The sequence below is a fragment of the Diadema antillarum genome, unplaced genomic scaffold (genome assembly GCF_040938485.1).
Source record: "Diadema antillarum isolate AM-2024a unplaced genomic scaffold, OU_Dant_1.0 seq00001365_RagTag, whole genome shotgun sequence".
NCBI classification, from domain to species: domain Eukaryota; kingdom Metazoa; phylum Echinodermata; class Echinoidea; order Diadematoida; family Diadematidae; genus Diadema; species Diadema antillarum.
In genome coordinates, this window is record NW_027272127.1 from 603,562 (window position 1) to 627,043 (window position 23,482).

General features: G+C 40.1%; 1 protein-coding gene across 1 annotated transcript in view; it reads left to right on the top strand.

Annotated features, from left to right (window-relative positions):
- The first annotated feature begins 783 nt into the window (after positions 1 to 783).
- LOC139708660 (zinc finger ZZ-type and EF-hand domain-containing protein 1-like) overlaps positions 784 to 23,482 on the top strand; it is a 77,969-nt gene continuing 55,270 nt past the window's right edge. Inside the window, exons 1-15 of the mRNA XM_071620594.1 lie at positions 784 to 866; positions 10,905 to 10,947; positions 12,350 to 12,428; positions 14,710 to 14,863; positions 15,567 to 15,776; positions 16,581 to 16,707; positions 16,972 to 17,071; positions 17,527 to 17,739; positions 18,519 to 18,650; positions 19,468 to 19,599; positions 20,206 to 20,322; positions 21,047 to 21,153; positions 21,807 to 21,890; positions 22,728 to 22,826; positions 23,281 to 23,363. Of these exons, the coding sequence (XP_071476695.1) occupies positions 798 to 866; positions 10,905 to 10,947; positions 12,350 to 12,428; positions 14,710 to 14,863; positions 15,567 to 15,776; positions 16,581 to 16,707; positions 16,972 to 17,071; positions 17,527 to 17,739; positions 18,519 to 18,650; positions 19,468 to 19,599; positions 20,206 to 20,322; positions 21,047 to 21,153; positions 21,807 to 21,890; positions 22,728 to 22,826; positions 23,281 to 23,363 (1,749 nt within the window). The 5' untranslated portion in view covers positions 784 to 797. The remainder of the gene's footprint in view (positions 867 to 10,904; positions 10,948 to 12,349; positions 12,429 to 14,709; positions 14,864 to 15,566; positions 15,777 to 16,580; positions 16,708 to 16,971; positions 17,072 to 17,526; positions 17,740 to 18,518; positions 18,651 to 19,467; positions 19,600 to 20,205; positions 20,323 to 21,046; positions 21,154 to 21,806; positions 21,891 to 22,727; positions 22,827 to 23,280; positions 23,364 to 23,482) is intronic.

Here is a 23,482-nt window from a genome sequence, read left to right on the forward strand (position 1 = left end):
AAATGTCTGCTGATAAAAATTTATGTTTGCTATCATTTCATTTGAACTGATTGACAAATTGCCCTTCGATGATGTACTAATGAAGGGCAATTTGTCCGTATCAGTTGCAATAATTCAAAACAATCAATGTAAGAATTTAATCAATTTGACTGCTTAGCTAGTATTCTTTTTTAATTGTACAGTATTTCGTCTTTCTGTATAGACCTATCTGCCTCTCCCCTCTCACACACACCTCTCTTACACGCATGACTAGTATAGATTATATGTTGTAAATGAAATCATGTACACACACACACACAACACAAACATATAATGTGTACACATAACAGCTACGGGTATAGTCATATGACAAATTAATGTGATATGATGACACTATCACCTTGCCCCTCATGCCTTGTAGGAATACTAGTAGCATGTGGTATAGCGCCCTCTCAGCTCTGAGACGGGTTTTGGTGGTTTTAATAAGTATGGATGTTCCATTTGTTGAAAGGGGACATAAGCATAGAAAAGCCCTGAAAGCATTTTAATACCGAATCTCAAATGCCATCGGTTTATACAAATTATGAACATGTAATAAAAAAATTTCAAATGTGTTGTTTCAGTGAAAAACTGTTGCCTGCTATCACGCTCAATGACAGTTTTACTCCCAAGAATTTTGCTGATTCACCTCAGCCATTTCTTCATCGCCCAAAATGTCTGCGCCCTTGTAGCTGAACAGATAGGGAAAGACATTAGCAGAATCCCTTGTTTACAAAAAGAAGTATAAACTGACTAGTGATATTATCAGTTGTAATATCATGGGAAGCAGTGCCAGTAGTAGCGCAAGTGGAAGCGAAAGCGATGAAGAAAACAGTGACTTCGAGACAGTAAGTTATCTCAGGAATTTGCACCATGACTACAGAAAATATTCATTGCTTTGTATGCATTAGAGGTCTACATAAGACAGCTGGCGAGGTAGCTGTAGGCTACCTTATATTTAACTACACGCAGCGCTGGCGACAGCGCTGCACCTCTTTTCCTTCGCGGACGTTGTTATCGTTCACTGTTTCCTTCATGAATATCTTTATTAATCGTGGAAAACTAAAATATAAGGAATTATCGTAATCTATGACCATCATTCAATAACCGGTATGCGATTTTTTGTTTAATTACGTCTAAAACTTACCGAAATCTATGGCTGAAATCAGGTCTGTAAACGTCCTTACTGCTTCACTCCTCATCTGCGTGTTAAATGAATGGCATTCACTCTCGTATACTACAACGTAGGTAGTCGGGGCGGAAGTGATGAGATAGTCGGATGACCCCGACTAAAAAAGTTCAAATCATTGCCGGTGCAGCACGCGCGGATCTACTACAAGCTTTACGTAACACATGAAACGCACGGGCGCACGGGCGTACGTAAAAAGCAACCACTTCTGAATGCGCATGCGTAGTAGTTTGTTGCTTTTGTGAAGCTCTCGAAGGAAAAGTTGCCACCGCACGATCTACTCCGAAAAATTCAACAATAAGGTCTGGATACCAACAAAACGCCGAATTCAACTCAACCATCAGGAAAATACGCTGTAGGTAAGTGTTGCAAATTATATTACTCTTAAAATCATACAAAATAAAAGGTATTTTATGTGATTTTGCGGTCAATAGTGACGGTCGTTTACAACGTTGAAACACTAACACATGTCAGACCCTGTGCGCAGCACAGTGTCTGGTCAGGCTACCTTATATTCTACTCTACTCGTACAGTGCAGTGCAGTGCATGATGCATGTGCAGTGCAAGTGGGCCGTGGGTGGGTGGCCAGTGTAACGTTAGTCAGTGAGCGTGAGTGTTAAAGACCTAATAAAATGGTTTAGGCATTTTTTTCTCAATGATGTAATAATATTAAATGTTAAATTCTAAGTAATTCTATGGTTGTGCGGGTTTTTTTACTGTTCTGAATTTTGTTCTATATTTGTTAACATAATGGATGCAATTTCCTCGGTTTTGGAAAACTTGCTATACTTTCACCGCGTGCGGCGCACTATCACCTCTAAATTGTGATGACGTCTAAGAACGGAGTCGTTCACGACCAGTCTAGCCGTAGCCAGCGAGCTGGCAAGGCTATGCTAGCGCAGCGCAGCGACAGCCGGCCGGCGCGGCCGGCGCGGCCGGCGGCTGTACTGGCTAGCGCTGGCGGGGGAGCGAGCTAGCGAGCGCATAGCAGGTGCTGCGCTGCACTATTGTCATTGGCTAAGCCTTTAGACAAAAGAATATTTAATGAACTGTATCGGATTTAATACTGCCAATAATACAGACTACAACTGTGGTACGCTTGAATATCCATTATTTTCGGCAAACTCGTGAAATAGGCCCCACCACTGCGTGTCTGTACTAAAAAATAGTGTAATACTACGGCGACTCGCCTGTTTCAGCCCCACCGTGTGGCGTTCATCTCGGTAGGTAAGCACGGCGGTGGGGCTGCCTTCCACAGTGAATACTCGTGAATGCGGCGAAAATGACTTCATAATATGGTCCTCGACTAATTTAACGGCCAATTTAACCATAAATACAACCCTACCTAACCCTAAACCCAAGGAGGACCAACCCTTGCTAGCTATAAACGCACGGGTACGGTGCACGCGCACTGCGGTGGGGCCTATTTCACGATAGCCCCACCACCATTGCGTGTCTGTACTAATACTACGGCGACTTGCCTGCTTTATAGGCCTAGACCTACTCGTGAATCCAGCCCCACCGTGGCATTCATCGGTAGATAAGCACGGCGTTTGGGCTTCCTTCCACAGTATGATTTTTAGCATAAAACAAAAACTTCTCGACCAAAATTGACGATAATTCTTGGTATCGTTTTTCTTTAAAAATGGCGCATCTAAATTACTGATAACAAATATTGCAGAAACTGACTATGGGAAACTGGTTAGGCCTTTTTTTTTTTTTTTTTTTGAGCCACGACCCACCCTGTAACAACATATCCCCCTAACCGTTAGGCGTTAGAGTGTAGCCTCTGTACTACTACCAAAGATTCTGCTATTACTACTTACTAGTCTACTAGACCTAGTGCCGTAGTGGTAATAGTACTACTACTAGTAGTAGTACTAGTAGACTACTACTACTAGTAGACTACTATAACTACTAGTAGACTGCTACTAGATCTACTTCTAGACTACTACTGGTAGTTTAACTTGTAAGCGCCGGCCGACGGGCCAGGCCACGGCCGGGACGCTCCCGCTTGCTTGCTGCGGCCGAAGTAGCCGCTCACTTTGTGATCGAGCTGGGCCTGTTCTTCTAATCTACTTACTAGACAAACAGTTACAACTTACAATGTCAATCATGTAGAATACAGTATATCCTTTCTAAGGTTAAACTATATGGGGGCATACCAGACATACCACTCTGTATTTCCCAGGCGATCGTTTCCGTGAGGTCTATTCTCGGGCTTGTTGCCATGTTCATACGCTCTTGCACTGGCAGCGGGGGAGATGCAGCTGGTTCATATCGGTAAGGTACGGTGCAGCCCCACGATAACGTTCTGGTTCATCAGCTGTCTCTCCCTCCCCATCTTCCCCTTCAACTTCATGTGCCTCCTCTTCTTCTCCGCTATCGTCAGAGCTGCAGTCTTCATCATCATCATCAATGTCGAAGTTTACCCATATAGGGGAAGACATTATGCTCGAGGTACCAGGTATCTGTGCAAGCTAACTTAGTGATAATGTACGTGGTAATGCGTACATGTCGACAGTCAGTGGGTCGACCGGGAGCGCACATCCCGCGGGGCCCGGGCCTGGCCGGGCTAGCTATCGTGTACGCGCGTGTACCAAGCTAGTACAGAGTGCTTGTGCTGAGCGGCGTCTGCTAACTGAGCACAACTCCGTGCTTATACGTCATCAATCGGTTCAGGGGTGTTGGTCACGTGACTATCTTTTTCGCAAAAGCTGCAACGGGGTCCTCCAAAAATGTGATATTTGGGGGAGTTTCTAGAAGCGATAAAAACCGGAACGACACTGACAACATATTTACATTGATAATCATGACATATATTTTACATTTCTTTTGCATATTAAAACATTTTGCAAGCATTTTATTAGGTCTTTAAGGGTAGTCGCTCGTCGTTCCTCAGTGTGAAAGTGAAACAATGTTCCACACTGTCTGGTAATTTATTCCCCAATTTTATAGATTTTTGGATACCCTTGTGCATTGTGTCTGTACTATGAAAGATGAAGCCTATGTTATCACAACACTGCATTACTAGTGGACAAAAAATGTATTCTAATTGGTCTTCTAGAAAATCTAGACCTTTTTATGTGTAACACTAACAGCTACAGCCGTCAGACTTGAGGTAAATTACGGCGCTAACGTTAGACTGGGGTTAGACAGAAAGATCCGTCTGTCAGGAGGAGTCTTTTATTTTATTGACGTTGTCGCTCTCCTCCGTAGACAGACGGAAGCTGGTATAGTGAGGTGCCTGCACCTCGTCAGGGGCCCGAATACCGTCACCCCACTTAAAATTGTTTTGAGCGCACTAAACAAAAATGTATGCCCGGGACTGTGTTCAGTACGCTTGAAACTTGGCAGGGCTACCACAACCAAGCAAATTGTGGTGAAAACCGAACAGTTTTTCGCGAAAATCTGAAATTTTCATAGGGCTATAGCCAGTATAGGAATACGTGTTATAAGTCACCCGCACGCATCTTTTACGTGTATGTCTGTGGGAACATCACTGTCACCCGCACACGTCTTTTACGTGCTAAGTCTATGGGAGAGTGGGTGACGAGTTGCGGGCCCCTTCCTCAGCGCGCAACTTTTTCGCATCGTTCGCATTCGACGATGATAGATGCAAATTTTCAATATCAATCAGTGAACTTGTGATTCCATTGGAATTTTCAGAATTTTTCCTGTATGTGAGTTGGATTTCAAAGAATTTCAGTAGCGAAATGTGATTCAAATATGGGCAATCATTAACTATGACGAGGTGCGGTCACCCAAGTATACTCTGAGTCTATACATTGCTGTGTGGAAGCTCTACTACCACTGTCTCTATGGAGAATTGGGTTAGGTATCTCACCCTTCTTGATTGCGTCTAATTCACAGCCCTAGATTGGCAAATTTAAACTTGTATAGCAAAATCAACATTTCAAGAATGCATTGCACTCACCAGATTAATGAATAATTCAATATTTTGGTAGAATTTTCATGAAAAAAGATGCAACTTCCAGCCCGTCGCGTCGGTACGGTTGTAACAGCTCGTCAGCATATGAATCCGTTAGCCAATTACATGCGAGGTAGATTTTCCTAGTGTTTTTTATTAAAACACGTACCTCGCACGTGATTGGCTAACGGATTTAAAATGGAGACTTACTGCTAGCGAATGGTGATGTTGCGATATGGAAACAAATTTTTGCGATCCAACCTAGTTACTGTGAGTATTTCGATTGCACAATGTGAGAAAATTACCCCAAATATTACTGCATAATGTGTCATGTCATGTCAAACTTGTTTGAATGTTAAAAAGCGGTATGAAATTGGGTTTATCAATAACGTTTGGTCTGTGCGCGACTGCTGGCAGAACAGCCCTATAGGAGCGAGCATCAGAGCCTTCGGTCTGTATAGGAGGGGATCCGTGAAGCCAGACGCAGTCTCTGTGGAACATATCCCCGACGACCAGATACAGACCGATCTTTCGGTCAAGAGTGGGGTGTACAATGTACTTCCACACCTCGTCAGAATGATTTTGAAACATGCACAAACTCACCCCAGTTTGTCAGTAAAGCAAGTTACCCATTTTTCAACCGCCTAAATTGCGGAAGCAAAATAACGAGCATGATTCGAACGCCTGCGCTCATTGTTCGACCCCATATGTCCATGCTTCGAATTCGCGATGTACCACCGTGCGCCGCCTATGAATGGATTAGTGCACGTGCCAGGCGTAGACGAAACTGTATACATCGCGCTATGAGATCTTGATACTCGATATACTCCACGCTGTGCGAGAGATTCAATGCATACACGTTGCGGTCGAACCTTGGCGATATCACAAATTCTGGCACAGTGGCATGCAAAATATAAATAGCACGTAAATGCACAAGTTGTCTCAGAAACTGCTGCCACCGTGGCTGTAGGTGTACACACCATACAGATTCATTGCAGATAAGCGGACTAGTAACCTTGAAACTTGGAATGAAATAAGTCTATATGTGTTGCTTAGATGCAACTTTACGTACCCGTTACTTACCCATTGAACTGCTTATGCGAGCTGACCTGGGAGGGTCGCGACAATGATTTCAGGGGTCCGGTGACGTGGCCCACTGTTGTGCTCTTCGGAACACGTGTGGAGGTAGATGCATAGTTTGAATTTCGCACTCGATTTGTGCCATTTTTTATTCATGAATGTCAGGGAATTTATATTCGTAAGAGTGGTCTATTCATGGAAATGGTCAAATCAAGGGTAACATATTGCATTTGAGTCTCCAAAGTTGAATAGATTGTAGAAGTTGAGTTTTAACACTTTTACAAGTGTTGGAAAATCTCAATCACTTGAAATGCTCTGTATATACTCAAGTGATCGACACAGTATGAATATGTTCAGCACATGCAGTAAGCCTTAAGGGGCAATCGTTTGTTCTGAATGCAGTGATCACAGCAGCTTTTTCTATGGTGACTTTGAAAAGCTAAAATTTGTTTTTCTCTTTTCCTCAGCCAAGTCTCGCAATAGCACTTTTGCTCCAATACAATGCAAGAGTGCGCGCATGTGCTGCCCCTTCTATCTTTCTCTTTTTTGTCCTATCTTCTCTTCTTTCATTTTCAGGCATTCCTAACTTTCCCTTTCCTTCCTATCAATCATTTCTTTGTGGCTTTCCTCTAGCCTAACTTTCTCAATTTCCTCAGTCTTACTTTCTGCCTTGACCATCTAACGCGTCATTTGTTCTTTGTTTCCAGTCTTTTGTTTGCATTCCAGTCATCGAAATTGATCATTGAAAAGAAAGAGAGAGAGAGAGGGTGCGTTCGAGCGCTCTAAAGCGAACCAAAGCGAACTGAACTAAAGCGTACCGTACCGTACTGTGCCAGTTTGGGAGCGTTCGAATGCTCTGTTGAGAAAGCGTACCTCTCGAGTTATTTTTAGAAAAGTTCACGCTTGTTTGTAGCAAGAAGGTCATTCACCTTGCGCTTGACCTACTTACCCCCCCCCCAACACATTTGTACAGTGAAACGGAATGCCATCGTCTTGTAAATTGCCCAATGAAATCCACTCTCCCCACAGCTCTCCGCAGCTGCCCTTCCTAACCCAGTAATGTTTTTTTTTTTTTTTTCCCAGTCCCCATCTCCTCTCTTCCCCTCCCCTGCACCTGTCGACCTCTCCCCTCTTGCTATCTATACACAAACATCCGACACACACACACACACACCCACACACACACAACACGAACAACAACTCCAAACCTCAATCAGTCGCTACTGCAAGACTCGGTACTCGCTGAGGAAAAGGCGGGGAAAAAAACAACAGGTTTACACGTATCTTTTTAAAGATACCATCAAAGAACTTGCTGTGATCACCCTGACATTGCTACATTCAGATCAATTGCTGTGGTCGCTGCTGTGCCGTGAAGGTGTTGTGAATACCATGCTGCGCCGTCTGCTCCTGTGCAACGCAGTTATCGCAGAGCGAACTAGCTGCGATCGACATATTCCAACAAGTGTAAAAGTGTCAAAAAAGTCAGATACAAATATTCGTGGCTGTTGGATTTTTAGAGTGAGTTTGTGCATGTTTGGAGATCAATTGACGAGGAGGTGCGAAAGTACATTAGCGCCTAAATTTACAGTAAATAGAATCCTAGATAGGCCTAGACTTTAGTTTTAGAATAGAACTAAATTTACACAGCAAATTCACAAACAGTTCGAACATATATCATTACAGATAGACTACTACATCTACGGGTTTATAATAGATCTAGGCCTAGATCTAGACTAGATATACAGTATAGGCCTACCTGTATTCACTGTAATTAAAATTTTCATGTTATGCTGTTTGTAAACATCTAAGTTAGTAAAGTAAGCATGGTAAGAAATCAAATAGATTTTACCTTGTAGTACCTATTACTACCAATCACATCTTGCTCAGTACTACATGACTATCTTGCACCCCTTAGGGCGTAAACTTGCACCATTGGTACATGTGGCATGTAAATGTGTTCAGCTGAAAATGGCCAGCTAATTGTTGTGATGAGTTGTCAAGGTTAGCTACCCTTGGGTGCTCCACTGTCTCCACTGTGGGAGCGCCCTTAGTGAACAGCATAGTATTTGCATATATGCTGGGAGAAAACAAATTCAGGCACTTACTAAAAGTGCTATTTTTCCAGCAAAACTCCAGTGGCTGGCATTATGTTTTACATATACCTGACATTAATCCAATATATCCAAACTGTTCTCATGGTTTTGAAAAGACGTTTTTCTTCCTTCATTTTCTTTCCGTAATTCACAACAGAGAGAGTGGTCGGGGGTTATGTCTTTGATGCCTACGTACAGGCGGTGATTGGTTAGCCCATGCGTATAGGTTCCAAATCTTCAATTTCACACAGTGAAAGTGTAGAGATATCATGGCAGTTTACATTGTAATCTATACTTGGCCAAATCAAGAAAATTCATAAATTTTGACAGTAAAGGGCTATTGGAGGAACCAAATTTCACCCATCACAAGTTATCAACAATTAACCTACATTCGAATAAAAAATGAGTCAACTTTTAAAGTATAATTTCATGTCCAAATACCACCATGGATGATATATGAAATGCTAACGTCCGCTGCCTGAACGCTACCAGGCTGGTCGCAGTTGAGGGTTAGCTGGCTCCTACTATGTTTTTGAACTGTGGGAGTAATACAGCAATTTCCTATAAGTGGGTTTGTTTTTTGTTTGTACATACCTCTGAGCTCCACTAAGAGATTTCTCAGGTGATTGTTTCAATATGTGTGCAGTTACAACCACCACTGTCCCTATTCTGTTAAAGGTGCATAGTCCCGGTAGTGTAGAGGGTGCTGTTGATGATACTGCCGATCACCGTTAGCATTGATACGAAGATTACCGAAGTTGAGCTGTCATCAAGAGTAAAGTGCGTAGGTGTTGCTAAGTAACGTTGCCTTCGTTGTCTTCTCTGCGCATCGCGCAGTCTGTAGTAATGCCAGGATGCGTGCATATGTGCTTCTTATTATGACATCACAAAAGAAGTTTGCTGAAGCTGCCATCCCCCTCAGCCGAATCATGAGCCGAACTATGATCGGACCATTGACTACAGTGAATCGAACTTCTTCGGACTCGGGGAAGTGGGCCACAGCGTAAGCGCTAAAGAGGAGTCGGTAGCGTAGGTCTCTATAGGAAACTTGTGCCGTGCGCCTGTTTACTCATTTGACTAAAACATCAGGACCATGCACCTTTAAAACTTGAGAAATATCATAACTCCATTTCTCTTCATACAAATTGTATGTCGTGGATGTTGATGAAAGATTTTACAGTGATTCTGTTTGTTGCATTTTATTTCTTGCTATACAAGTAGAGTCAACATCAATGTGACATGAAACTGCACTATGCACATGTGTATATAATGTTAGAGGTCATCAAATATACAGAAATAATGCTGTGTTAATGAACTGTAAAAAATTGTAGTTTTTGGAGTTTAGCCAGCACCTTAAGACTAGTGATGAAACACTTCACGTACCCGTAATAGGGATTCTGGTTTATCGTATATGGGGAAACATGCCAGCGGAAGTCGATGTTCCAGAGTGTGGAATGAAAATGTATTTTTGCAAATGCTAATGTCCTTTTTAGGCAATGGCATCCAGTTTAAAAGTTGATACTTAGAGAAAAAAGAACGAAAGGGAAATGTTGCTTAATGATGTATCTAGCAACAGCTTTCACTTTCAGATTACTTCTGAGCGACTGGTTGATATTATGGTAGCTCAATTTAAGTAATGGTCATTAGTGAGATTAGTGATGATACAGTAAATGCAAGGGAAAAAAAGAAAACATTCCAGCATATATGCAGAAGTACTGTCGCTATCAAGAGGTCTCCAGACAAATGTTATCATAATGCTGATAAACCATTTACTATTACAGTAAATGGTTTATTCTTGCATTACTCTCTACATGTGAGTGTGTATGAAGAGAGAGAGAGAGAGTGAGTGAGTAAGGGAAATCTACATAGTCACACACAGATTTGTACTTTTTTGAAGCGTTTAGGACTTATTTTCAGCCCTCGGCCATTAAAAAAAACCCCAGATTCATATATGTATACAATACCAGAGACTCTGACTCTAGCGTGCAGGGTCATAGTTAACTCAATTTCTGTTTTTTGAACTGGATGCAATGTTGATAGGGGCCTTAAACACAATAATCTGTCATTGGTGTATGAGGGACAACTTAACATATTGTGTCAGCAAAGAGAGCTCTTGAAATCAGCAAGCTGCATACATGTTCATTATGTTTAGATTAATGCTGTAATCGGCACAAGTGCTGTGCAACCATAATAAGGCTAAATTTGTTGTCATTTTTCAAACTTGACACTCGGTGATCACACTCAATACTGAAAAAAAGATGTCTGGTGCATACTACAGAGTGTGACGTATGGGGAACATGCTAAACTGTTACAAGCATTATCCTTTAAATAAGAACCTGCAATATGATAATGTTTATTATGCCTTTTTAATAGAGCTGTTAAGGAAATTGTGAGATAAATCTTTTCATAGATGATCATACTTAATAATTTCCGTTGAGTTCTACATTATAAAACTTTGTACAATTCCCAATAATAAGGCAGAAAGGTCGCCTCAAACTTGCAGATTTAATACTTCATAGCACCTTGAAAGTTATGATTTCATTTCAAATGTAACATGTTTGTTTGTTTGTTCTCTTTGTTTTTTCTGCATCAGCAGGTCGATGAGAACAAACCAGTGCTAGTGGCACACCCTCCTGGTGAGTCTTGATGTACAAAGAAAGAGATGTACTGAACATACCATTCTCAATGTGCTTGTTGAACTCCTAGCCATAATGGGTTTACTGAAATTAGTTACTGTAAAACATGATATATTCGCGGCATGAATTTTTCGCGAATTTGAGCCGACAGTTTTTTTTGCGACATGAAATTTTCGCGAAATGCCACTGGCACTCAATGCCTATAGTGTAGACAAGAATTTTCGCGTGCATTTTAATTTCTCGAATCTTGGCGCTCGCGAAATTCGTGAAATTAAAATGCACGCGAACATTCCTCGTTTTACAGTATAGTGTGAACTCATTATATAACAATCATTAGTATACTCTGAACAGAGAAATTAGCGAACATTCTGTCACAGTCATTGATGATCCCAGTAATGATATTGGATCTGCAAAATGGTTATATGATTATATGGACATAATCTGAACCAAGCACAATCCTGTATTTTGAAATGCATTTGTCTGGATGCGTACATTTTCGTACAGCCTTCAGTAATGAATGTCGACAGGATCCTAGAAATGAATTTTTTACATGATTGATATCACACTGAAATGGCACTCCATGGTCAAATTGAATCTGGCCATTGGAGTGCTATCAAACACAGATAAATGAGAAGGGAAGCTAAAATCAGACATAGAATAAATGAGTGAGAGCTGTTCAAAGTTCCTCCTGCTTTCACATGATTACTTGATGTTTAATATACATGTATGGTACTGTACATTGTAGATTGTGATCTGGAGTATCCCCATTAATTTACATGTACTGACTCAGTGTAACATTCTACCTGCCCTCTCATCTAGTGAAAGATAGGAAAAACAAGAAGTAAAGCTGTTATGCTCTTTCACCGTATCAGTGTAATCGTCTAAGCAAAAAACAAAACAAAACAAAACACAACAACCCAACAACTGCAACAAACAAAACAGAAACAGAAATGAAAAAGGCACGTAATTAATTTGCAAAAATTTAAGATATTTCAATGTAAAAGAAAATTAATTTTTTAGTTAGTTACTGGTACTCTTGTTCTTGTGGCCTAGATATTTGAATACATTTCAAGTTGCATGAAATCTTTATTTAGAATGTTTGTTCCTTTGCTTAGTCATTCATGCAGTAAGTACTGTCATTTGAAAAGAGGAAAGGATCAGTCTGTTGTAAAATTGTTCAAAGCTGTGAATGACTGTAAACAACAAATAATGTATGAGAAGTGGGGGAAACTGAATGCTTTGTTTAGAATACTGCTTTAAGTTGCAGATTTACTTTTCTCAGATTTTTTAGAGTCGTTGATATGCAAGGGTACTTGTATGATGCATTTTGTATTAAGTTGAGTGGTTTATTTATTTCTTTTTTTGTGTCTTTATTTTGAAACGAAATTTCTGTCTTTAGCAGAATTGGACAACCTTAGTGACCTGGATCTAAACCAACTATTTGATCATGTGACCCTCCGAGAAGCAGCCTCCAAAATAAGGTACACAATAGATATGCATTGCTTATTTTATGTTTGTGAGCGTGTGTGCATGTGTGAGCGTATCTGTGCATATCTTTAAACAGGCATTGATGTTGTTTGGCAGGAATGCAGTACTTCAGTTTAGTGTAGTTCTGCATGATTAATAGCAGGCATAAAGTTTCTCTGATGCCACGATGATTCATGGTTTCCTTTCCAACCCACTGCTCAGTTCTTTTTGATGTAAAGAGTATTTATAGTTTCAATTATCAAACATTGCTTGTGAAAATAATCAGTGCAAGCACTGAATTTGAATCTTTGTGTATCTTTAACATTAAAATTTTTGCACTGTCAATTTGGACCTGGCATTTGTCATGTTCCTATCAATAAAATGTGCTTGAGGTATGCTTTTCAGAAAATGCCTCTCATGTGCCAGCAGAAATACACAAACATAGTTAAAGATATGTGAGTGTAAACTCTGTGGGAGTATGACCTGGTTACACATAGTAGAATGTGATGGCCTACATGCTCATTTTAAGTGAGCAGTGTGCTTTTTATGACAGAAACAGGCATTCTTATTTTTATATATTTTTTTTCAATTTATTATTATTAGTATTATTATTATTATTATTATTATTATTATTATTATTATTATTATTATTGTTATTATTATTATTATTATTATCATTATTATTATTATTATTATTATTATTATTATTATTATTATTATTATTATTATTATATATTTTTTATTTTTTTGCTGTTGATAAAGTGCGCTTGATGAGTTATCTATAACCGGGTGGGATGCCAAATATATGATTGCTTTGACGGAGATGATAGTGACTGTTTAGTATGTGATTTTGTGCCTGTGAACAAATAACAAAACTTGGTAGAGTATATATCTACCACATGTTATCTTCATCAGTTCAGATAGTTTCACACAGCTTTCCCACAAGGATGCCTCCCATACAGTGTATGTGTAATCTTGTCAGATGCGTAGACAGAGGCCCTAAGTTGCAAACTTTTATATGTGTAGTCTCCAACCAAGCCTGATAAAATATGCTGTGTCATGGTGATAAAATCTTTGTTAACATCATGAGACACATGTTGATATTGATATGAGTCTCACATAACACCTACACTTTGTACCCTCAGATTGTTGAAATAGAATTGTGTGAGAAAAGATAGTTCTCTATGTGCATCACTACTTTAACTCTTTATATGCCATGATGTAAAGCCCCTGTGTGCCACATTATTCTGAGACAGCAACGTAGGCATGCTTTTGGAAAATATTCTGTTTTTCAAATGTGTGTAATTTTTATTAATTTTTGTTACCCTGGACATTTAATGAGCAAAGTTGTTGAAAAATGGCAAGCTTTGCTTTGATGTAAATTGTATGACAAATCTATTATTGTTTTTCTATCAAATGACCAGCAGCTGCATTATTGTAGAGGCATGACTTTTACACACAAAACAGTGACAGAAACTTAGAATTTACTCTAAAATCCAGTAGGAAACGCCTCTTGATAGCCAATCACCACATAATATGCAAGCTAACTGTACATATGATAGGAATGGGATTGCGAGAAACGCTTTCATTGTACTGTGGCATTTGGCAATTTATTGATTTGGGCGGGTTTGTGTTGAGCAAAAATATGCAAACTTGGCATGCCGTTGACTAAGTCGAGCGTGCGAACACGGCACCCAAAGAGTTAAGTAGCATTTTGAACAGGTATATTGTGTACCCTGGTAGTCCATTTCCAGGTACATTCTGATCTCTGTGACCGATTCTTCCTGCCCAAATATTGTATAAAACTTTGCAGAATAATTCATGTAAGAGTTGATAGTTTAGTCAAACATTCCTTTTATTTGTTATTATCATTTCATTCATTACGATGATAATTATTTTGATGATTATTTCTATTACTGCTACTGATCTTGCTGCTTCTACTGTTACTGCTGCTACTACTATAACTGAAATTATAATTTTGATAATAATGCACGTTCAGTGTGCCCAATGATACATTTGCATACTTATCATTATCTTCATTAATGTAATGGTTATTGTTGTGGGTTTTTTTTTTTTTTTTTGCTATTTCTACAATCATTGTTTCGTAATCGCCGCTTTTTCTCGTGTTGGTCAATATCTTCATATTGCCAGTGTCATGGAGTATAGGATTGTGCACCCACTATGGAGAAATATACATCCCTTCAATGGCAGTTTAAGCATCTTGAGGTAATGAGCTGAATATATACCAATGTTGATTCTGTGTGTCTTTCTTGTTCCATCCTATCTTGTTCCAAGGGATGACATCCCGGAGACCGTTGTCCAGCAGCATCATGGTCACCTGCTGCGGTGGCTGGAGGAGCGGTTCCAGCGGAACGAGGAGACAGTCTCCCTCACCCAGTTCTGTGATGTCCTCATGAACAGGGGCGTCAGCCGGGAGGAGTGCACAATAGTTAGTACCTAAAGCTCAAAGCTGGTTTCCCTTTACTACTTGCTTTAGCATTGCTGGAATTATACAAATATTGCACAGGTTTAATTTTGTGTTGTTGGCGGAGATGTCAAGTTTTCAAGGGTGGTTATGATGATGCATATTGCATGACATTGTGAATACCGGAAATTGTGTTGCATCTCCACTGTTAATATCATAAACTTAAGCTTGTGCATTATTTGTTTTATAAAATGGGTGCATGATATTAGCTGGTAAAAGGTATTGCAACACAACTGGGTGGCTCTTCTATCAGCCTTGCAGACAACGGTGTGAATCAAAATAATTCTTTTTTTTTTGGGGGGGGGGGGGGGGTTGTGCCACGGGCACAGCTGCACAGAGCAATTTATAATCTGCTACAGGATAACACGCAGTGCAATTTTTTTCTGCTGTGCATATTTTGTTCTCATTCGCACTTTTTGCTCTCTTTTGCATTAGTACACAAAAAAATAACAGATCTTATCTGACTCATTTCAGCAATTCTGATTGGCTACATTCATAAACTCATTTTATGATAGTTTTTAATATGTCCCAGTAACGTCTATCTTTTGGAACTGCGTAGATATCCCCGTTTGATGATATCTCCATCAGCTTTGTGGACATGCTGTATGATATGTTTGGTATGTGTAAGATTTTGACCTTCGTTGTGTGAATTTTACTGACCACTCAGGCATTTGACCAGTTTGACGTGGACGGTGAGGGTCAGGCGTATGTGGAGTCCATGCTGGATGCGCTGCGATCGTCCAACGGTGCAAACCTGCGGGGAGAGCTCTCCCACGCCATACGGATTCTGACGGCGTGCACCCTCACGCCGGGCCTGATTGATGTCTTCTCGGCAGAGAGGGAGAGTGTCGGGCAGCATGGACAGAGACTGCTAAAGGTATTCTCTAGATCTTTGATTGTGAAGTCAAGTGATGTGTAGCTGTGAGCAAAATGTGGCACCATTTTTATCGTGTCCCATCAGACACTGCTGTCATAATTTTACCGGGTTTTTAATGCTGTCAGCCTTAAGTGAAATAATGATATTCCATGAAAAGGCAGCATTTCACTTACGTGTTTTCTTAAAGGGGAATTTAGCTAAAATATACATTATCTGTATGTGAATTCAGTGAATGCATAAATATTAGTAGTACACTGTAGTGAAATCCAAGGAAAATTGGACAATCCATTTAGGTTAAATTCATGATCTGTCATTGCTAGATGAGAAGAATACAACAATATGTGATGTCACAGTATTTAAAGTCAATGATATGAAAAAAATATACAGCAAATTCCATGAAATTCCACACAGTCCTCGGACTTGTTATTGGCATATGTTAAGGGTAGTGTTATATCCTCTGCCTTCTAAAAGAAGCAAGTCAAGTGCTCATACATTATGCCTGAAATATGAAAATATCTTGACTTTGTTGTAACTGAATGTTGGTTAATCATCAATTAAGGCATTACATGGGAATGTCATGTGTGTGACACAAGTAAATGTCAGTGGGCGATTATGGCTTGTAATTTCTGAGTGTTGGTTAATCATCAATTAAGGCATTACGTGGGCATGTAATGCATGTAACAAAACGTGAATATCAGTCGGCAAATGTGGCATCAATATCGGCTCAAAGCAAGAGATGAGGAGCTTGTTTACATCACTGTGATGATAACCTGACCTCTGACCTCTGAAATTCTTCTTTGCCAGTACCTGCTGCGGAACAGAGCCCCAAGCAGTGCCCTGCCTTACCCATCCCTAGACGGCTTCACACACACCACCACTATGAGGCTCTCCGTGCTGGACCAGCACCTCCAGGAGAGGCAGAGGCAGTCAGGTGAGTGGAAGGATGCGGTCACTATCACAGTTGCCACGGATACCAGAAACTCCTAGGCAGCATCCGAAGGGGTTAAAGGAAATTGTACTGATATTTGACAGTGTGTCTTTTGCCATGAAAGTCAGAATCTCTCGTAAACACAGAAATGTTTAGCTTGTGCGTATTTCAGACTGACATAAGATACATAAATGTTTAGCTTGTGTGTATTTCAGACTGACATGAGATGCATCTTTCTGTTTTTATGCCACAAAATGTCTGCTTTAGCCTTGAGAGAGAGCTTTGAAGTGGGAGGAGGGGAGGTAAAGCTGACCACCAAGTGCTTCAAGAGTCTGCAGGTGTCCACCAACCCCAAAGATGCATCCAGGTAAGCCCTAGATTAGTGCTGATCAGACAGTTACTGCACATGTTGGCAGAGGCAGACATTCATGGCATGTGATATGTAAAGCTAAGGATGAGTATGTTGCTAATGGTGATGATGATGATGATGATGATGATGATGATACTTGAAACTATTGTTTCAAATATTGTTTCAAATCTCTTCTAGAAACTTCCTTTAAAAATAATGTAATTGTTGTGTGGGAGAAGACTCGGCCTATAACAGTAAAGGTTATGGTTTGACAAACATGCACATAGTTTAATAACAAACTCAAAGTTATGATCAGTTGAATATGCGTAGTGGTACAAAGTCCACAACCCTCAATATCCAGTTAAAGTCAACATTGAGAAGAGAGGAGAGGGGTTTTCCCCTTTTAAGATTATGTTGAAGATGACACTGTCTCACTGCAGTTTTTTTTTTCTTTTTATATGTTGTGTGTGCAGGTTAACGGACGGTGATCCCAGCACTCACTGGCAGTCGGATGGCCCCGCCCACACCCACTGGATCCGCTTCAAGCTGCGACCGGGGGTGTGCCTGAAGCATCTCTCCATCCAGGTCGCCCGTAGCGACCAGAGCTACATGCCCCAGCACGTGGCCGTCCTCACGGGCCACTCCCCCGTTTCCCTCCAAGAGGTGACCGAAGTCAGGATAGCAAGGTATTGTCCACCTTCCCCCTTTTTTTTTCTCTCTCTGGAACAGCCACATCTCTAGGGTGGTGCATATAAGCAAAAGATCATGAAAGCTTCTTAGTGAAGACTAGTTATGTAGAAAGTGTTAACAGTGTCTAAGCTGGCTACTGGTATATAGACATGTATGTGTATATATACATATAACATTAAGGAGGTATCTTCAAGTATAATTAACATTAACGATCAAAATGGGCAATGAACATTGCCCATTTGTGTCCTACAGTAGAGGTGCAGCTTAGAGAAAAAATTTTTTCCTTCATTTCATTTCACAAAATATATATTTATCTTCTCTTCATTATTTTTGCTGAGATGCATACATTTAATATGCTCAGAAATAGCATTCATATGATAGAAGTACATAATTTTTGTGAGTACTGTAATTTTTAGTCATTTTACCAACTTTTAGTCTCTTATTGACTGTAGTATGAGTTCATGTTGACAAAAGTCAACAAAATGTGTGCATGTTTTTATTTTTGGTATCACATTACTATGCAGAATGGATGAAAATTTTTGCAATGTGAATTATGCCACACATAGGGTAGACCATATATTTGCTGTGCAGATGAAATGAACAACATTTGCATAGATAGGAAAATATTGTTTGTTGAAGTTTGGAGATATCCACAAGTATCTCAAAAACTTTTCCCAAAAATGTACAGGAAAAAAAACAAAATCCCACCAATGAATATCCCACACTCTAGTTACGATGTTGACATGCTTTGTCCCATTGGTTTACCACCCGCTAGCCACATCACTGGAGATGTTACCCTTCTGGAGAATGCCAGGGTGATTCGGCCGTACGTCCAGATTAGCATCAAGAGGTGCCAATTTGAGGGCTGTGATGTCAGGATACACGGCATCAGAGCTTTGGGCTACAGGTAGGAAGAGTAGACAAATTGCTTTGTCTTTCATCCAGTTTAAATCACATGTATATGGGTTAAATTTTCAAATGTATAGATTTACTATTACTGAAAATGAAGAAAACAAATTGAAGTTTGTATTTTGTTAGTACCTTTGGCAGAAGTATACGTAGAATATTTTGTATTCTCAGTTGTTTTGAATGTTACAATGTCACTTGAATGTTTGGGATTATGTTTGATGATTTGTTCAAATAGATTAGAAACTTCATGATGGTTATTACAGTCATGTTTAACTCTTGAGGATCTGACTCATGAGCTGTAGAAAGATAAAGGTGATGAAGCTGTTTTGAAGTGTAGTGAGAATGATAAGGTACAGTGATAAGGAAGAAGATTTGATCTCTGTTCAGTAAAGTCTAGAAAGGAACACACCCAAGGCCACTCATACCATTTTGAAATTTGATTGTTGAAATAATTGCTATCCATAGCTCACTCCAATGAAGGATGTGGCCATTCACTTGTACGGACTGTGTCAATCCTATGCTTGGAAAGCAAGCCGTTTCATGTGTTTGTAGTGCTCTTTGCAACATTTGCTTCTGTGAGAATGAGGAAAATGGGTTGTTGAGACAATTAGCCATTAGTCAACTCCAGTGAGGATGTGGCTATTCAACTGAACAGACTGTGTTTAATCCTTTGCTTGCAAAGCAAGCCCTTTGAAGTGTTTGTAGTGCTCTTTGCAACATTTGTTTCTGTCAGAATGAGGAAAAGTTATCCGTCAAAATACTTCTTGCTTTATGCATCCATAATTTGGTTTTTTGTTCACTTGTAATACCCATAGGATGGTGCAGAAGTCAGAGGTCAGTGTCAAAGATGCGTCAGCCATGTGGTACTTCTCTGTCTTGGCGTCCACGGCAACCGCTGCCATACCGACGGCTCCCCATCTGCGCAGTGCCATTCTCAACCACACAAAGTACGTGCTATTTTTATTTCAGAATGCTCAAATGGCTGTTATGCACATGCATTCATACTCTAAATGTGTTGGTTAATTCATAAAGTTGCATAAACCATTGTGTAAACAGCATCCCCAAATATTTCATTTTGTTCAATTTATTTGGTTTTGTCAGTTGTGTTATATTTTGTGAGGGCCATCAAAACTGTGCCAGATGTAATACTTTGCCATTAGTCTGCGAAACAAACAGAACCTACCCCATAGCCGCATTCACATCACCCTTGAAATTTCTTCAGAGATAAAATTCCCAATGACACTCCTCTGGCATGAGCTTCTGAGTAATTGAACTGATTTAGCCAAGCTTTGAACAAAAAGAATTATAACATCAGGACAAGTTTTCAAATTTTTATAAATCAGAAGCTGGACATGAAACTTATGTCGCGCGGCGTCTCAAGTCCAGTTTCTGATTTATAAGAATTAGGAGGTTACACTTCGACTAGATGAGTAATAATCTACAACAGGTCATGGCAAGTCATCAGGTAGAGCTTGGCCTTGACATGACAAAAGTGAGAGGTTTGAAATAAAGCCTGTTTTTTTCCCCTCGTGCCCTGTCCCTTTTCCCTCCAGGATGGCGCTGTCCCACATGCCCCCTCTCTCCCTGATGCCGCAGCAGCTCTCCAAGGCCAGCTTCCTCAGCCCCCATGTCTTGGACCAGGTGGCAGAATTCCTGCACAACATTGCCAGGTACTATAAAACTAAAAACGTTCGAGTGCATTTTAATTTCAGAAGAGCCAAGATGGCTAGATATGCGAAATTAAAATGCACACGAAAGTTCGTGTCTACACTATATGCATTGAATGCCAGTGACAATTTGCAAAATTTTCATGCTGTGCAAAAGGCCGTTGGGTCCGAAATAATTTGATGCCATGAAAATATCTTGCATAATAATGTACTTTGGGGATTTGCTCTTAACTCTGTGCCCTTCTGTAAAATTGCACATTTCAGTGGCTGCTTTGTTTTAATGTGATACTTTGCATAGCTTGATGTGAGGCCCAAATCTGCCCACAGGTGACTTGAGGAAAGCAAGTGAAACTTAGCAGGGCCATGAAAGCTGATTTTTTGCCGAATTTCTTTTTGGTATGCTCAGATTTAGATGACAAGGAATGGAGCAATGTTGGGAATGTCATACCCTCCCAACAACACGGGATGTCTTCTTTTCTTTGGATTCATCATCTGTAAGGCTAGCCATGTCATGTGGATTAAATTTAGTTGAACTGAATCACAATTTGTGAGGTTGTTGCAGGCAATCTCAGCTTTGTGATGTGTATTGTGAAGTAGCAAATAACTTGAGGCAAGAATGTGTTCTGGTAAAAAAAAAGAGAGGAAATGGTAGCCTGATATGTTCTGTGAGTTGGTTGATATTTGTCAGCACATGTTGCTACTAATTGCTGTTGTTTTTTCCCCTCAGAAATGATGACGGTGAGATGGAAATAGAGGGACTGAAAATCCTGCTGGAATTTGCCCTGGCACGAGGGAACATGGCAAGCATCTTGAAGGCTCTAAAAGATCTGTTAGGTAAGAGCAACACTGCCCTCACAATCTTGCTGTTTGGACCCAGGAGTCTTGGAAAGTGTTTGGAACATACGGATTGTCCAAGTAGTCGACAGGTTCTGTGAATGTTAAACTTCTCGGAAGGGAATTGTACGTAGCAGTTCTGATGGCTAGCAATCTTTGTACATTGATTGTCATTATAGAAGGTTTGATTGTAGGAGAGTTTTCCAAATGCAGGAAAATTGTCTGACAGAGACTGCATGTTATTCATTGAATAAAAGAGTTCCCTTTCACCATTTGTCCTAAGCAAGGAAGTCATCACTGTAAGTGAGCTCAAGATGTCAATGTAACAAAATAATTGTAGGCCAAGCTGTTTAATACTTAACAACTTGAATATATGTATCGTGTGCTTCAACCTTTTGTTTTGTCTTCCCTGATGTACAGGGGAAAAGAACAGAATAAAACACATAAACCTGTCATCTATTAAGTTTATTCTGTTTTCAGGACTTGAGCACAAATAATGATCCATACACTTCCATTTGATCTTTCTTGTGGTATTCAGGCAAGAATGAAATTAGATACACAAACTGTCAGACTTATGCTGTCTGTGAGTTATTTGCTTTGTCGTGTAGTCTGTGTGATACTAATGGATGTGTGTGTATGTTGTTTTCAAACAGATCACAAAGACAGAGAGATAAGTGGAGCTGTGAAGATGCTGAGGAATCTGAACACAGTGCGAGATTCCATCCTCAAGAAACATGGTAAGTGGTCATCCTGGGCAATGTTTAGGTCTGTGTTTTATATGTATCACCTAAAAGTGAGAGCAAATTGGAATGAAACAAGAAACAGACCTAAGTCCACAAATAACATGATCAGAAGTACACAGGGTGTCATGTTTTTTTCTCCATTAACATGTTGAAGACTAGTCCCAAGTATACCTGGGTAGATGGCTATGGGAAATGCATGTAGCAACAAAATCAGCTCACCCTCAATGATTTAAGACTTAGTGGGGTAGATGTTGGTAGCATTCTTCTGCGTTTACTGGTATTTTTATGTAATTGCAACTTATGACTTTGCTGCTTTAGATATCATTAAACAATTTTTTCCCCTCAAGGTAGAAATTTTTCCTTCATTCCCTTTTAATATTTGCTTGTCAGTGGCAATGTATACAAAGTACAGTGTATGGAGAGTATCTATTGATTCAGGCATTCTGTTGTAGCAAACACCCAACATATCAAAATATTGCCATTACTCATATTATTGGTTATCTTTCTTTCTACGTGATTAACACAATTGAGAATGTGTACACTTTCAGTCATGATGGAAAAAAGACCCTTAACAAACAAGATTGAATGATCAAAAAGATGGATGAAATTAGGTATGCTTTTCAAAAATAGTAGGAGGGTTTTGGAAATTTTTACACAACCAGTGAGGAGTGTTGGAATCAGACTGGTCAGCATTCTGTGTGTCACACTTTGAAGGCCCTATGCCTAGCATACTGTAGCATTGCATCTCTGATTATCTCTGTCACACACTCCCCCCCCCCCCCCCCACTCCATCCCTCCTTAACTTACCCCTTTTGTCATCATGATGTATAGGGACTCAAATCAGCATGACATTGGAGGGCTGCGACGGCGGTCAGAAGGACTCCACCACGGGACCCAGCAACGTCCTCGGGGGAAACTGGTCATCGACAGGTGAGAATGACCACTGAAAGAATGTCAAGTAGTGATCTGAAGAGCTTAGGCAGGACATTTCAAAGGAAATTGAAACCCAAACATATACTGTATATGCCGAATATTTTGCAAGATTTGTATTTTCGCGAACTTTGTGAGTTGGGTGCTATTTGCGAATTTAAAAACACACAAAAATATTAACTCTGAACCGACATGAATGTGAAGTGCACGCTTTTTTTTGCAATGTGAAATGAAATTTAACCACTAACAAAATTGTCGGCAATATTAGTAGAACACATCACTGAAAGTTTTAGGAAAAGCAGACAATCTGTTAGGGTAATGGTGTAATCATTAACCTGCTTCCATTAAGCAAGCACCACAGAAAGCTCAAAAGTCATCTCATTGATGTCAATAGACCAATGTCCAAATGGAAGACACCTCCACTATTAAATTCTGTTTTGTTCTGTGTCCACAGGCTATGTGTCTTCGGTTACGTCACGGGTAAACATGTTCTTCACAAAGGACACGCCCTTCCAGATCACAAAGGTCCAAATAAAGGTAAATAAAAGAAAAAAGAACAAAGCGCAAGAGAGCATAGTGACTGGTCAGTGAAAAAATATCCTTTTAATGTCCTAATATCGGTGAAATGTGACAGATTATTTAGTGCTTATATAGTT